The 17,343-nt window shown below is 40.0% G+C and overlaps 1 protein-coding gene and 1 long non-coding RNA gene across 7 annotated transcripts in view; one reads left to right on the top strand and one right to left on the bottom strand.

Moving 5' to 3' along the window:
• CACNA1E (calcium voltage-gated channel subunit alpha1 E) overlaps positions 1 to 17,343 on the top strand; it is a 330,584-nt gene that overhangs the window by 257,889 nt on the left and 55,352 nt on the right. For all 6 annotated transcript variants that reach the window (XM_077453108.1, XM_077453107.1, XM_077453111.1 and 3 more), the window contains 6 exons: positions 1,780 to 1,917; positions 2,009 to 2,210; positions 4,697 to 4,861; positions 12,638 to 12,748; positions 12,884 to 12,967; positions 15,384 to 15,509. In XM_077453108.1, the coding sequence (XP_077309234.1) occupies positions 1,780 to 1,917; positions 2,009 to 2,210; positions 4,697 to 4,861; positions 12,638 to 12,748; positions 12,884 to 12,967; positions 15,384 to 15,509 (826 nt within the window). The remainder of the gene's footprint in view (positions 1 to 1,779; positions 1,918 to 2,008; positions 2,211 to 4,696; positions 4,862 to 12,637; positions 12,749 to 12,883; positions 12,968 to 15,383; positions 15,510 to 17,343) is intronic.
• Positions 1 to 17,343, bottom strand: part of LOC143928304 (uncharacterized) — a 191,296-nt gene that overhangs the window by 2,780 nt on the left and 171,173 nt on the right. The gene's annotated exons all lie outside the window — the stretch shown is intronic.

Raw genomic sequence — 17,343 nt, forward strand, 5'->3', positions numbered from 1 at the left:
GACGTCTGCTTCGACATACCAGTGCGACTTTGGCACGACTTGTACACAACTTCTTTAACAGAAGTCAATGCAAGTTGTGCCGAAGTCACACCAAAAGTAGTGCAGGAATCTTTTTCTAAGTTAGAGTGACTCAAGCCGCTCCTATTAGAATGGTTTCCATTGCACTTCATGGGGCACGACTTGTCATGCGACTTGTTCTGTCAAAGTCGGGGCGCATGATGCACCAGTGTGAACCAGGCCTTAGGATGAGCTCAACTGTCATTGCTGAGCCAATGAAATGCAAGTGGAAGATTCTCCGTCTTGCAGCTGGACATATACAAAGGGATGGGAATGCTCCTGATGTCATTGATCTAATATGGGCAACAGGCTTAAGGTCAATGTGCATGGTAGCTGATCAGCTTATAACTTCAGCTTGTTCAATTAAGCTTTGACAAAAAACCTGGAAGCCGATTGGTTTCTATCAAGAGTTGCACCAGATTTTGCACTCTCCAGTTTTAGGAAATAAACCCCAATGTGTCATGATGCCATTTCAGGTAAATGATGTTACACAGCTCCCTACCTCCCCTTTTGTTCCAACCACAGAGCAGAAAATGTATTGCAAGAAGATCATCACTACTTCTGACCTGTAACTGACCTCCTTTTAAGCTGCATCAGTGTATTACAAGCTGCCCTTTAATATGTATGTATGGGGAGTGAAGCATTGTCATTTGCTGTGTAGTTTCACCTTGCAGCATCAAGGCTCACTTCTCTTGCTACCATATTGTAAAATAAAGGAGATGTGTAACAGCAAGAAGGACACACCTCTGTAATAGCTGAAGCAGGTTGAAGTAGCTGAAAATTCTTGCCCTGAAATATTACAGAGATCCTCAGATATTGAGCAAGCCGGTAGCAGCAGGAATGTTCTCAGTGAGAGAACTATGATTTTCTTCATATTAATATTATTTCAAATAAAATAAACAGCAATCTGTGCATTCTGTGAACAACTTCTAATCTGTACTTGTAAGCACTTTGATGCTTATTTTTTTGAAATGTAGAAAAGGTACAGGGAACATAAGTGGAGTTGTTTTTCTTAGCAAAAAATCAGGATTTCTTTTTACTATTCCCATAAATTAGGTTGAAACTTGATTGGTTGCTAGGGGAATCACCTCCTTTTGTTCTGATATGCTTTTCTCTAGTTTTAACAAATTGCACTGCTGTGTCTACAGTACTCGTTGAGTTGTTTTAGAATATAGTGCTGAAGAGGGTGAAAAACCTAAAAAACAGTTTTCTTAATCACATTTCATTAACTGATGTGTCTAATGCCATGTAAACACGGCCGGACTTTTCTACAGCAAAGGTCCGACGGAGCGAATCCATCGGACAATTCGATCGTGTGTGGGCTTCATCGGACCTTTGCTGTTGAAAAATCAGACCGACTTTAGATTTAGAACATGTTTCAAATCTTTCTGACGGACTTGAGTCCGGTCGAAAAATCAGTTCGTCTGTATGCTAGTTTGACGGACGAAAACCAACACTAGTGCAGCTATTGGCTACTGGCTATGAACTTCCTTATTCTAGTCCGGTCATACTTCATTACAGTCGAATCCGTCTGACTTTGGTGTGATTGTGTGTGTCCAAGTCCGTTCGGTCAGAAAGTCCGCCGGTCCTAGTCTGCCGGAAAGTCCGATTGTGTGTACACAGCAAAGCCATTTTTTGGAGAAAAGATTTGTAGGGCCAGATAAAAATGTGAATGTCTTACACTAACAATATATGAACTGACTGTGTGCTTCATCTGTTTAGAGGAAGTTACATTGATCATGAAAAAAACAAGATGGAGGTCAAGCGCAGAGAGTGGAAAAGGCATGATTTCCATTATGACAACATCATTTGGGCTCTCCTTACTCTCTTTACTGTATCCACAGGGGAAGGTTGGCCTCAGTAAGTACCATACCTAGAGTATCTCCATATTTAGAGTAATACAGTCGGACTGAATTTTTCCCATGGGACCTGTGTTATCTTTTGTAATTAGGGTTTTGCAACATTCCGTGGATGTGACCGAAGAGGACCGCGGTCCAAGTCGTGGCAATCGCATGGAGATGTCAATCTTCTATGTTGTCTACTTTGTAGTCTTTCCCTTCTTCTTTGTGAATATCTTTGTGGCTCTAATTATCATCACTTTCCAAGAACAAGGTGACAAGATGATGGAAGAGTGTCGGCTGGAAAAGAATGAGGTAACAGATATCTTCATGTATCTTGACTGTGAAACTTGTGTCATACTTATTAGGGTCCTTTCACATTGACGTTCCGTTCAGGCCCGCCTGTCAGTTTTTCAGGCGGACCTGAACGGGTGCTCCATAGAGGTCTATGGAGCGTCGGATGTCAGCGGTGACATGTCCGCTGACATCCGACCCGCTCCGATCCGAAAAAGTGTAACGGAGGAAAAAGCTATTTTTCCATCCGTTTGCGGATCGGATCGGATGACAACGGGCACTGCGGTCCGTCGTCATCCGATCTCCCATAGGGGAGAGCGGCACTGTGACAGGTCCGTCCCTGCACAGTGTGCAGAGACAGACCTGTCATCTCCCTGCTCAGCGGGGATCGACGGAGTGATCCCCGCTGAGCAAACGGCTATCCACGGGGCGGATCAGAACTGATCCGCCCCGTGTGAAAGGACCCTTACTCAATGTTGTTAAAAGTGGAACAGGCAAAATCAAAAATTACATATATGATGCAGTTTTTCAAAAGAATTAAAACATCAGGTTTTTTTCTGAGTCAGTTTTATTACCTGTTTATTCTGCCAGTGGTCCCATTGTTTACCATGTCTACACAGGCCAAACTGTCCAAGAAAAGTGGTAGTTAAAGGGCTGAGTCAAACTATTTACATCATTTTTTTCAAAATAAGAAAAAGCTCTTCGTATTTTTTAAACTATGTTACCTGGAGTTGGACTTTAATGTATCTGTCTTTTATTCAACGCACAAATCTTCATGTACATCTAAGACTACCCTCCCCAAAGGGTTAAAACACTGCTGTCCAATTTCACTGCAGAACAAAGAGCATTGTCACCCTGTTAAAGCAAGTGGAAAGACAGAGGATCTACTCAAGGCCTGTGCAAGTATTTTTGCCTACATAGGCAAAGGTGCATTTTCAAAGGCCCCTTTACATCAGAAGTCTCCCACCCCCCTTATATCAGGAGTCACTGCTTAAATCAAGAGTCTCTCTTTCACATCAGAGTCTCCCTTTAGATTAGTAGTTTTTCCTTTACATCAGTATCCTTGTGTGACCGGAGAGGGCAATATGACAGAGGGAGGCAGGGTGACAAGAGGAGGGCAGAGTGACAGGAGTGGGGCAGTAGGACACCTGGACACACACTATACCATAAACTGGGTCAAGAATCTGCTGTTTCAGTGAATGTATTTCTAGATACTGGGCGGAACCGGCCTCAGGGCAGAAGGGGACTTTCTTACCTTACCAGCATGACAGTAGCAGCATGGCTGGAGTCAAGAACCGGGAGCCGGAGTTGAAGGTGGAGCTGGGAGGCAGAGCTGCTCTGCAGAGAGGAAGTTTCGTCATTGGTTGCTAGGATGCCAGCAGATCTAGCAAACAATGACTGCTAGCCTCCTGTCACATCCTTGATCCTTGGCTATCATAACTGTGCTGATCCTTGCTGACACATTTGAGGATTGTCCTTCTGGGGCTCGGGTATTCAGGGGCACCACTACAACAGGTATTTTATAAATTTGAATTCCCAGAAAATGGCTGGGTATATGGATTTTGCCACCCCCCTATCCTGGCACCCTAAGGAAGCTGCCTAAACCGCCTTATGATGGCGCCAGCCCTGGATCTACTCACAGAATAAAAACTTTATAAATCTATGATGCAGGATTTTTTTTAAGAAACACAAAAACCGCATTGTATATGTCATTTTTTTTTTTTTTTTTTTGCCCATAGTTTAAGGAGGTCTTTTTAGGGTTTTCAGACATTGAAGTAGGATCAGATAAATTTAAAATAACTTATTGATTTGTGAAAATTTTTGTTTAGCTTTGTGTGTAGCAGGAAAGGATTAGAACTTTTCTTTGGATTTTCATTGTTGTCTGTGCCCCTTTTGGGGAAATTCACCCCCCTACCTATCGCAATAACTAATCTCATATCAAGTAAATAGAATTGAATCAGATAGCAATACCAACCTGTCATAGGTTCAAGCCCTTCCCCATTCCACAGTACAAAAACTGATTTTAGCAGGAGTTTCACTTTCATGATCGAAAAAAATATGGTTTCTATGTATAATTTGCTTATATACTATATGTGTCATATTTGCTCGTACATATACAGGTTTTGTTTCCTGCTATACAGTGTTGCAAAGTGATTGGGCTTTGCTATATGCCACTGCTTCTTTACTATCTTTCTTTGGATGTCCATGTGTACCTATGCTATCCACTGTTTATGTTTAACAGTATTTCAAAGATGTACAAAGACAAGCCCAGTTTGTCTGCTAGGCGATCTTTTAACCAATGGCATACTCAACTGATTTTGGACTTTTGTGATAACACAAATAGGAGTAATGTGTAATAACCCCTTTCAAATAAAACATGTATAATGTTTAGTTTATTTAAAACTACCAGTGTTCGAGGGGTGAATGTCTGTATCCTATTGTTTATTTCACATTGTCAAAAAAAGTAATATTCTATACATTGAGAAATGTGATTCTATCTTTCGTAGAGAGCCTGCATAGATTTTGCTATTAGTGCCAAGCCACTCACTCGCTACATGCCCCAGAATCGCCATACCTTCCAATACCGTGTCTGGCACTTTGTGGTTTCACCATCTTTTGAGTACACTATCATGGCAATGATTGCTCTGAATACTGTGGTGCTAATGATGAAGGTAGGAACAAAGCATATTCCTTCTGTTTAACATTTTATTTATATTATTATTTATTTTAATAATGATGCATGTTCTTCAGAAGTGTTTTTTTGATATTATTTTTAGAATTAATTAATGCCTTTGAAGGTTTAATCAGTTGAGCCAACGCTGCAAGTAAGAAAGGTTACCTTAATTTGCTTGTGTTCCAACTTTAATAAGACTATTATACAACCATTCTGTAAATTAATAATATGGCAGAAAAAATTACTATGTATATATTTATTTCCCTAGCTATGTTGCCAAGATGCCTTTTATGGTATCCATTGTCACTGGAAAACCACAATGCGGCATCCATAGGTGTTTATACATTTAGGTACTGTTGTTCCATATTTACCTTTCCTCTAGCACCACATACAGCATAGTGTTATGCTTTTTCTGTGTCCAGAAATGAGCTCATACAGAAGATAGCAGAATATAGAGCAGGGGAATTGAATTAAAATTCAGAGGAGTGGTGGAGAATTTTTTCTTTCAGCAGACATCCAAATCTCATGTTTTCACTATGACTCAGATTCTTTACATAACTGCACCCCCACCTTTACACACCTTTACATTAAATTCTCCCCTTTATATCAATGTCTTTACCTCCCCTTTATGTCACTCCACCCTTTTTACAACAGTGTCCAAAGCCCCCTCTCCCCCCTTCACAACACATCCCCCCTTCACAACACATCCCCCTTCTCTTTACATTACAGTCCTCTTTGCATCACAGCCCCCCTTTACATTGCAGTCCCCCCTTTACAGCAGTGTCTTCTGTGCCCCCTTCATATCACAGGCCTTCCATTACATCACAGTTCTCCACCCGTTTACATCACAGTCTCCCTTGACATCAGTGTCCTTTGTCTCCTTTCACATTACGGCCCCATTACATCACAGTTCCCTTCACAACCCAGTTCCCCCTTTTTACATCACAGTAACCCTTTCACCTCATAGCCCTCCCTTCATGTCAATGCTCATTTATATCAACTCTCCACCTCCCTCCAATCACAGCTCCCTTCACAGTCCTACCTTACAAGGCTGGAACTGGCCAACTGTTTTTTTTTTTTTTTTCAGTTAGTTGACTGGATAGACGTGTCTTTTTTTCCAGCTAAATTAACTATGTAACTGTTCATGTTAACAAGTGGGTGGCTGGTTGCTAGGACCACCCTGAAATAAATTTGAAAGGTAAAGCAGCTGCCACCCTTTGTCCATCCCTGCTAGGCTTTGTGCCTTCTGCCCTGCTGTGAGGATGACAGTGACAGCAGTAGTGGGGAAGGTGGGGGGGAGACCTGGAAGAGAACACTCAGGATGCTAAGTGATGTGGCTGCGGAGGTCTGGATAGGACTGTCACTTGGTCTGGGTGCATACTGCAGTCTGTCATTTGGCCTGGTGTAGAGAAACTACACTATATTACCAAAAGTGTTGGGGTGCCTGCCTTTACACACACATGAACTTTAATGACATCCCAGTCTTAGTCCGTAGGGTTCAATTTTGAGTTGGTCCACTCTTTGCAGCTACAGTGGTGTGAAAAAGTGTTTGCCCCCTTCCTCATTTCCTGTTCCTTTGCATTTTTGTCACACTTAAGTGTTTCGGAACATCAAACCAATTTAAACAATAGTCAAGGACAACACAAGTAAACACAAAATGCAATTTGTAAATGAAGGTGTTTATTATTAAAGGTGAAAAAAAATCCAAACCATCATGGCCCTGTGTGAAAAAGTGATTGCCCCCCTTGTTAAAACATAATATAACTGTGGTTGTCCACACCTGAGTTCAATTTCTCTAGCCACACCCAGGCCTGATTATTGCCACACCTGTTCACAATCAAGGCATCACTTAAATAGGAGCTGCTTGACACAGTAAGGTCCACCAGAAGATCCTTAAAAGCTACACATCATGCCGAGACCCAAAGAAATTCAGGAACAATTGAGAAAGAAAGTAATTGAGATCTATCAGTCTGGAAATTATATTTATATAAAGCCATTTCCAAAGCTTTGGGAATCCAGCGAACCACAGTGAGAGCCATTATCCACAAATGGCGAAGACATGGAACAGTGGTGAACCTTCCCAGGAGTGGCCGGCCGCCCAAAATTACCCCAAGAGCGCAGCGACGACTCATCCAAGAGGTCACAAAAGACCCCACAACAACGTCCAAGGAACTGCAGGCCTCACTTGCCTCAGTTAAGGTCAGCGTTCATGCCTCCACCATCAGGAAAAGACTGGGCAAAAATGGCCTGCTTGGCAGAGTTCCAAGGAGAAAACCACTGCTGAGCAAAAAGAACATCAAAGCTCGTCTCAATTTCTCCACAACACATCTTGATGATCCCCAAGACTTTTGGGACAACATTCTGTGGACCGATGAGACAAAAGTGGAACTCTTTGGAAAGTGTGTGTCCAAGTATATCTGGCGTAGAAGGAACACTGCATTTCATAAAAAGAACATTATACCAACAGTAAAATATGGTGGTGGTAGTGTGATGGTCTGGGGCTGTTTTGCTGCTTCAGGACCTGGAAGACTTGCCGTGATAAAAGGAACTATGAATTCTGCTGTCTACCAAGAGATCCTGAAGGAGAATGTCCGACCATCTGTTCGTGTACTCAAGCTGAAACGAACTTGGGTTCTGCAGCAGGACAATGATCCTAAACACACCAGCAAGTCCACCACCGAATGGCTGAAGAAAAACAAAATGAAGACTTTGGAGTGGCCTAGCCAAAGTCCTGACCTGAATCCTATTGAGATGTTGTGGTATGACCTTAAAAAGGCCGTTCATGCTCGAAAACCCTCTAATGTAACTGAATTAGGACAATTCTGCAAAGATGAGTGGGCCAAAATTCCTCCAGGACGCTGTAAAAGCCTCATTGCACGTTATCGCAAACGCTTGGTTGCAGTTGTTGCTGCTAAGGGTGGCCCAACCAGTTATTAGGTTTAGGGGGCAATCACTTTTTCACACAGGGCCATGATGGTTTGGATTTTTTTTCACCTTTAATAATAAACACCTTCATTTACAAATTGCATTTTGTGTTTACTTGTGTTGTCCTTGACTATTGTTTAAATTGGTTTGATGTTCCGAAACACTTAAGTGTGACAAACATACAAAGGAACAGGAAATGAGGAAGGGGGCAAACACTTTTTCACACCACTGTATAACAGCTTCAACTCTTCTGGGAAGGCTGTCCACAAGGTTTAGGAGTGTGTCTATGGGAATGTTTGACCATTCTTCCAGAAGCGCATTTGTGAGGTCAGGCACTGATTAGGGCATGAAGGCCTGGTTTGCAGTCTCCACTCTAATTCATCTTAAAGGTGTTCTATCGGGTTGAGGTGAGGATTCTGTGCAGGCCAGTCAAGTTCCTCCACCCCAAACTCGCTCATCCATATCTTTATGGGCCTTGATTTGTGCACTTTTGATAATATAGTGTATGTTACAAACATCTGAATGACCCTATATAAACATAATGTGCAAAAGCCTATTTACAGAAGCCTTTCCCTTTGCTCCAGAGAGCTGGTTAGGCACTGGTGTACTGGGCAGTGCCACTGAGAAGCTATTGTACTTTTTTTCTATTAGAAGGAATTCTTCCAGAGATACTGTATATCAGGTCTGAATGGTCTGTGATAGTGCTGGACCAATAAGAGTACAGATTAATTCAAATAAATGAGGAATAAAGTGTGTTTTGAGCCCTGGCTGTTGCCTCTCTGGTCACAATTGTCAAATCACCCAAGAGATAAATAGCCTCTGGATATGTGAGTAGAAGCACCTAATACAAATTTTTGATCCAGGCAATTTTTGTTATTTTTTGTTAATACAAATTTCCACCTTACTTGAAATGTGTGTAAAATGTTTATTTGTTAAGAAAATCAGGTACAGCTGTAGCACCCCCTAGTGTGTGATACTAGAAGTGAGAGTAGGTAAAAGCATTTTCTGGCCAGAAATTAATCCTGAGTCACTGAATTGGGTCAGGGTCACTATAAGCCAGGGCTGGATGACTCATCCTGGCAGCTCTCTGGTGCCTCTCCCTGGTATCTGGAAGATTGGAGAACCCTCTAGAAGTAGTGGGCGGAGGTTAGGAGGGGCTGCCTTGAATATTTATGGGCTTAGCCAATCCTCAGAAGAGGGCTGTCAGGAAACGGAGACAACCCATACATAGATATGGGCCATGCCAGCAAGGTGAAAGATGGAGAAGCAGGGCTGAGGGAGGGTCCCAGCAGTCCTTGGTGGACCTATTACCAGGGAGGGGTTTTACCTCTGGCTGAGAGCTCAGGAAAGCTGGCCTAGAAGGATTCTAACACAGGAGGTAATGGAAGGATTCATGCTGGAGAGGCAGCAAGAAGGAGCCAGGAAAAACAGTGAGCAGATCAGCACGATGCAGGAAAAAGACAAGAAGCAAGACTGTCTTTCTTGAAGACCGTGTAGTGCCAAGTCTTCATCTAACCTTGCCCTAGGAGGGTTGGTGGCAGCCAGGTGGGCACTGAAAGCAAGTGGAGCTGGGATCAGTGGCCACAGGGAAGCAGAAGGTGAGATGTCTTGCAGTTTGCTTCATCTGTACTATTTTGTTAAGGGAAAGAGAGTTCCCACCTGTAATGGGCCTTTGCTGAATTAGTAATAAAACTGCTAGTTCCAACAGGAGTGTATACATTGCAGCAGGTGTTGTACATTGGATTTTGCAGGTGAAAGGAAGAAGAGGACTTTTGTAAATAGGGAGGAATTATTCCCTGGTTCAGTGTTTTGAACATTTTCAAGTTAGGCATCCCATAATTCCCATCCAAGTTATGACTTGGAGTGAATGAAGGAAATGCTATGTGACTGGCTATGGATCAGTGGGTACCTGGGACATCTCATCTCTTTGGTGCTACACAGCCAAAGTGTTTCAAGGGAAATGTACACCTTCATCTGGACTTGAACAGGGATATGTAACACTGTGTGGATGAAATAACAGCCTGATTTGAAGCAGAGTTGAGGCTAGTGTATCTTATCCCCAAATTTAAACAGCCCACTGGATCAAGCTCAACAAGGCTTGCCAAGGTCTTCTTGGTCTATAAAAGACCAAGATATAGATGAATAGAAATGGACTGAGGTGGCACAGCTTGTAATGGAACCGCTTCCCACCCTCTGCTTGAGTGCTTCCATCAGTTTACTGCTTCCTCCAGTCTGGACCTTCAGATATCAGATATTACAGCCACATATTGCAACCGAGAACAAGACAAGACTAGCTTAGTTACAGAACTGGAACATGGAATCCTTTATTGGACAAGGATACGGGCTTTTTATACACTTGAAAGTATGTCAGTCCCCCACATACATATTAAATCAAGTAAGGGGGGTAAAACCGCGCTGTAAAAATGAAAAAATAATAATAACAATCAAAATCGTAAGGCTGCTGCTCAACTGTGGGATACACACACAATCAATAGAAACAAAAAAGGAAAAAAGGTGCGCCAATACATAAAAATAGATGTTACATTTGTGAAAAAACAGCACTACATTCACTATTGAACCTATTAATTTGAATTAATAACAGTCCATAAAAAGATTCATTGGGAAAGTTTTTTAAATCAAAGAATGAACCTTTCAGCTTTTAACGGATGCACCACAGTGATTCCACACACTTATCGATAATGTGCCCAGCCACCGACAAAAGAATGCACTTACCAGATGGTAAAAGCATAAAAGCACAAAGACTGTTATGGTATGCATGGCTACTCCACCTCCCACCCCCCCCCCCCCCCCCACTTCTAACTACTAGCTACTAACTACTAGCTGACAATGATATAATTAACATGCTAATTAACACAGCACCTAAACCAGCCCAGGTGAACAGACTGCCCGGCAACAAGTGTAAAGCAGAGTGCATTATACATTATCCTAAGTTAAAGCGCTGCGTAAACTGTCGGCGCTGTATAAATACTGTATAATAATAAGTATGAACACAGAACACCTTATTAAACAGACAATAGCATAAGACTCCAGAAGCAGACTGTCCATCTCCTATCTACAATAGTCTGAGGCAAAGCTCATATACTGTTGCATCATTCTGATACATGGAGCATCTTTTCAGAATCTTACAAATTCTGAAAGCTGTTAGCCCTTGTACACACGGTCGGACATTCCGACAACAAAATCCGTCGGATTTTGTCCGACGGATTTTGTCCAAAACTGGTGTTGCATACACATGGTCTGACAAAGTTGTTGGAAAATCCGATCCTTCGGAACGTGATGATGTAATTTAGTTACGACGGCACTACGTTCAGGCTAGTAGCCAATAGCTTTGGTCTAGGAATTTGATCTGAGCATGCGTGGCACTTTGTCCAATCGGAATTCTCTACAAACAATCAGACAAAGTCCAATTGGATCATGTTGTCGGAAAATGTTATAGCCCAGCTCTAAAACTTGGTCCGTCGGATATTCCGACGGAAACAGTCCGATGGAGCCCACACACTGTCGGATTATCCATCAGACATTTTCCATCGGAATATCCGACCGTGTGTACAAGGGCTAAGTGAAAAAGGAAAACCTCTAGATTTTCTAAAACTTTTGCATACCTCCGATTTTAACTATTTTGCAAATTGAACATTTACAAATATTTATTATTTATTCATTTAACTTAATACAGGTTAAGCTTTTATATTTAGTAGGGATTTATCAGGAATTTTGTAAAATTAGCTGTGTTTTTATCTACTAATAATGGTTTTAGTGTATTTTTTGCGAATATATTGGCTTGATAAACATTTGCGCAAACACCACAGGGTCTAAAAAATCAGTAGCACCTTTTTTTTTATTCTAGCGGTCATGTGCTTTCAGAAAATTTTGGGGGTCTTTCAAAAATTCTGAAAGCTGTAAGGGAAAAATGAAAACCTTCAGATTTTTTGAGAAATTTGGATATTTACACTTTTGAGTCTGTTCAATTTTCACTATTTCGCAAAAAGGCACAATTTAAAAGTTACAAGTATTTATTAATATAGGTTAAGCTTTTATATTTAGTAGGAATTTTGTAAAATTGACTGTGTTTTTATCTGCTAATAATGGTTTTAGTGTATTTTTTGAAAATATATTGGTTTGAAAAACATTTGCGCAAATACCGCGGGGTCTAAAAATTCAGTAGCACCTTCTTTTTATTCTATTGATCACGTGCTTTCAGATTTCAGAAAATATATGGTTTTGGGGGTCTTTGACAAACTCTGAAAGCTATAAGTGAAAAATAAAAAAGCAAAGGAAAAATTGCAAAAAATGGTCTGAGTGTACAAAATGGAGCACAGGGCCTGGCAGCAAAGGGGTTAAGCCTTAGGTTTTTTGTTTTTTTTGTTGTCTTTTTTGTCAATAAAATTTTTATTGGTTTTTAATAAGAAAGGAAGACAACAAAAGTGAATGCAGATGCAGCTGCCAGAGTAAAGCAGGGTACACAATTATTACTAGCAATCAAACAGGAATACAACTTATAACTGTGTGCAATATAGTATAGGAATATCACATGTGTATAAACTTTCTCAAAGAAAAAGAAAAAAGAAACAAAAAAGAAAAGAAAAAAAATAGATAGCCAGATAAATGTAGATCTCAAAGCCTTAGGTTTTAAAGCCATTTTTACAGTTGTACGCTCATGACCACGTTTCAAGCTAAAATTGTAAGAACAAATTATTTCCATCCATTTACTGTTAGATATTTACCTTTTGGTCATTCACATATTCTGAAATACTGTTATAACACAACAGTAGAGATATATAAATGTTATTAAACCCTTTAATTTCAAAACTCTATTTTCCATCCTTCCTAGTATTATCAAGCACCATACACTTATGAACTTGCTTTAAAATATTTGAACATCGCCTTCACCATGTTATTCTCCCTGGAGTGCATCCTCAAGATCATTGCATTTGGATTCTTGGTATGTAACTGATACTTCACTAATGTCTCCTAAATTGTGTTGTTTTAGATGTGATAATGAGGTTGTTGTATGGACTTAAGACTCGTTTTCTTTGTATTGATCAATGTGATTTAACGTGTCTTGTTTTTCTTCTAGAACTATTTCAGGGATACCTGGAACATTTTTGACTTTATTACAGTAATTGGTAGCATCACAGAGATTATACTTACAGACAGTAAGGTGAGATGTTGCTGATTGCTTTTAGTCTTACTCCTAATACTTTAAATATAGTTTAAATCTGAAGTACATTTTCGGAAGCAAGGGGTTAGTGTCATGGTGGTTTTCTACAGTTCTGGACAGGCCTTCTTTCCCTACCTTCCTTTCAATATGTTATTATACTGTACTTGTTACCTTTCCTCCAATAGTTATGGCTCTTTTCTATTCTATCTCTAATAGCTGAACTAACACAGAAATCTGTACTGGTTTCTGTCTATTTTCAATGTACAGCGCACAACTGGGAAAGTTAATTAGCAGCTTTGGCTTCAAATTCCATCTGTATCTACATGACACACAATTGAACATTTCTGTAGGTGAACTTTTACCATGCTTGACAAATAACACAACCAAATGTGTTTATTATTGGATAATAATATGCAGTCACTGCTGTCCAGCCATGTCATGGTTCATCAGTATAGTGCTTCAGTGCCATGCAGGCCTACAAGGCATTCCAGTTCAGCAATAGAACATATTTAATCCCAGGATTTAGTTCTCTGATTCAAGCAGTTCAGATCAAACTATGCACCCTACTGCCTGGGAGAAATGAAGCTAAGGAGATTCACTGAGAGCTGACAAGTCAAGACTGGAAGTGCATACAGCACTAATGATCATAATGATTGGGCAGCACAATGGTGTAGTGGATAGCACTTTCACCTAGCAGTAAGAAGGGTTGCTGGTTCAAATACCAAGTTCAACACTACCTGCCTGGAGTTTGCATGTTCTCCCTGTGCCTACATGGGTTTCCTCAGAGTAAACCCAGTTTCCTCCCACCCTCCAAAAGACAAGCTGGTAGGTTAATTGGATCCTGTCTAAATTTTCCCTAGTATGTATGAATGTGAGTTAGGGAGTGTAAGCTCCTTGAGAGTAGGGACTGATGTGAATGTACAATGTATACGTAAAGTGCTGCGAAAAATTTACAGCACTATATAAGTACCTGAAATAAATAATGATCACTAATGCCCTTACATGACACAGTGGTTTATAACAGGGGACCCACAGCTTGGTTGGGTTGTGGTCATCTGTTTTCATTATACATTATACGCAAGTTTTCCGGACCAACAACTTTTGGAATAAACCATGAGTTTATTCCAAATAAACCGTGGCATAAATTCAAGAGGTGAGATTAACAACCTTTATCCACAGGTATAGCCCAGAGGGATTTTTTGTAACAGTATATTAACTGACTTAAGCTGGCCGTATAATGAATGAATTTCAGCCAGTTTCTTAGGAATACAAAATATGATCAGTGGGTGGCCCTATTGGACCAATCTGAGATGCAGACGCTGTTTGTTGGCTGTCAGGCCAATGGCCACTGTTTGGCTGTGTGGATTTAGGAATCTTTTAAATCTCCTTTATTAAGTCTGTATGCCAAACAAAGGAAATCTATAGGTGTATGACCCATAGAGATGGGCTCTGCTGTGTTCGGGTAACATAGTCCAAACCTACTGCAATGGACCACATGGACCGGGAAATGTCTCATTGCCTGTGATTAGCCCATCTCTAAAGACCCTCTTCAAAAATAAGAGTATTAGAAAAAAAATATGCATACAGCTTTCAAAAGGTGTTGACTTTATAACCTGGTTATAAGATTTATTTGATCCAAGGATTTTTTTTATAAGATCTTATTCATAATTGTCCTTGAGGGGCAGGTATGCCTATTGTACAATCTGTTAAAACCCAGCTGTAAAGTGACCTCTCATGCATGGTTAATTGTAATGAGTAGCTCAAGAAGAAAGTCTGTTCGTGTCAAGTGTTTGCACAAAACTCAATTGTTGCACAGAGTACTTGGGGCTAGAAAATTAATTAAATTTAACATATAGGGTAAAATCCCATAGGGCTCAGAGACATAGCGAAATTGTGATTGTTACAGGTCTTTAACTAAAACACTGCTTATCATTTCAACACGTTTACGTACACACACTAGTGCCAGAGGTAAGAATAAGGTAAAGTTAAATCTAATTTGAATGGAACATAAATCATAAATATCCAAGAATAATTCAGTTATCTGATCGGATTGTTTATCTTTTTTTATTGGTTTAATATTCAAAAATGGTCCTGCCACCCTGCACCCACAGCAGTACCTGATTTCAAACATTTGTGTTGCAATTACGATGGAAAGAGACCCATCAACTGTACCCATCTCATACAACCTTAGCCTATATCACTATACCTCTTTCTTCTAAAAGGTGTAATGTGCACTGAACTGTACTGGAAAGGTGGATACCTTTGCGTGAGTTGTTTGCTGTATGTGAAATGCACTTGTCTGCTGGAAACAGGTGCTTAGATAAATTATACATCATTTGCTGTAGAAAAATATATTCAGTCATAGAATGCAATTTTAGTCTTTGAACTAATTGTGTCTTTTATCTGACCCATCTAGCTGGTGAATACAAGCAGCTTCAACATGAGCTTCTTGAAATTGTTTCGAGCTGCCCGACTCATTAAACTTCTTCGACAGGGATACACAATCCGCATTTTACTATGGACTTTTGTACAGTCCTTTAAGGTAAGGTGTCTATATTTTAGAGTCTATTAGAAGTCTTGGAAATACATATGCGCTTAGATAGATTTTATAGAAGCAACTTCCTATTTTGCAAAGTCGTACCACCACTTTCCCACTGCAGCAATTGCATGTTGTGTTTAAATATGACTATGACCATATATAAAAATAGGAGAACGTAGCTAGCGGGACTTTTCCATGAAGCACACGGGAGCAATGAAACAGATTGGATTAAAAGATAGTTTTTAATTATTCGAATTGTTTATGAAATATTCGTATCAATTGGTTCCATACATTTTACTATATATTAATATTTTTAAATTTTTTACACATATACATTTCATAAAAATTATTGCACATTGATTACACATTCCAACAAGGAGTTGGTACATATATTATGAGATACAAACAATAATTGAAACATGATTTAGTATAATGGAATTAATGACTCTTCAGATATCACAGAGGAGCCACAAAAATAGAAAAATGGAAATAAAAGAGAAACAAAAAACAAGAAACAAATAAGGAAGGAACGAAGAGCAGAGGAATTCATACGTATATACACGCGGTTGTTGTTAGCTCTACGCGTTTCAAGGCCTTATAGCCTATCATCAGAAGCAAAATTTAAAAATATTAATATATAGTAAAATTGCTCCCGTGTGCTTCATGGAAAAGTCCTGCTAGCTACGTTCTCCTATTTTTATATATTGAACCGGGATGGAGGAGGGGACTCGAACGGCCCCTGTATACCTCATTTAAAGTCCCAACTAATTTTCTTTCTTTTTTTTCTTCTTTTTATAATAAAAATAATGAGGGATGACTATGACCATAGTCTGACCTAGTGTACTCTGTAGTCTAACTACAATTTTTTGTGAGAACACATGTTATGAGGGTGGTGGCTGGTACACTATCTTCCATGCTATAACCCAGATAGCAAGGATAACTAGCCACAAATTTGTGGCAGTGTTGAATTGTAAATCTGTTAACTTGCTGCACATTTTCACTTCCATGTTGTACACTCGCAGAGCATTTAAAGCACAAGTTCAAGTCTACAGCATGAAAATTCAGCCACAGTGACCCCTGTGGTGAGATGACTATTGGACAACATAACTGAACCAGAACTTGCAGCAGACTTGCAGAATGTTTTGCAAAGAAAGTTGAGCTAGAGTCTTGCAATGCAACTTGATGCAATTGTGCAACAAACTTGTGAAACCTGGCAAGTCTAGCAATAGCTTAGCAAGTCATTTTCAAACTTTCAGCTTATTTGCTTGCTATCTGGCAAGTGAGTGGCTGGAAGCAGTTTTGGGCATTCCCCAACAGTGACACGGAGGGGTGCATGACTTTAAAGCTTTAAAAAAAGAGGTGAGACTTCAGTGAGGCTTCCAAAAAAAATCTGTGGCCAGGAGACTAAGCGTGGGTTAGTTAGTAGGCTAAAATACTGTAAAAGACAATACACTGGTCTGCTATACCATTTTTGATTTGAAGTTTCTTGTGTTGATTGGGTTGTTTAGAGCTGTAGTAATGTGCTCTTGCCATTGACCAAAAAGATTATTATTCCACAAAGAGATTTTTCTCATTATGTTGTAAAATCTCTTTGTGAATGATTAACTGATTGTTCCTTTTCCAATAGAGAAACAGGGAATACAACTTGTACAGCACTAATATCTATAAGCCAAATTAGGACGTTGGACTGCAAACAAATCATTCAAACTCGGAAGATACCCATCTTTCTTGTCAAACATTTGCTCATGTATACCCGCTATAAACATTTTTTAAACGGGTACAAGGCAGCAGACATTGCCATGGAGCCACCTGTTACCGCTTATAAAAACAACTATGT

The sequence above is a fragment of the Lithobates pipiens genome, unplaced genomic scaffold (assembly GCF_037356315.1).
Source record: "Lithobates pipiens isolate NorthernLeopardFrog02 unplaced genomic scaffold, aLitPip1_a1.2 Scaffold_23, whole genome shotgun sequence".
Lineage (NCBI taxonomy): Eukaryota > Metazoa > Chordata > Amphibia > Anura > Ranidae > Lithobates > Lithobates pipiens.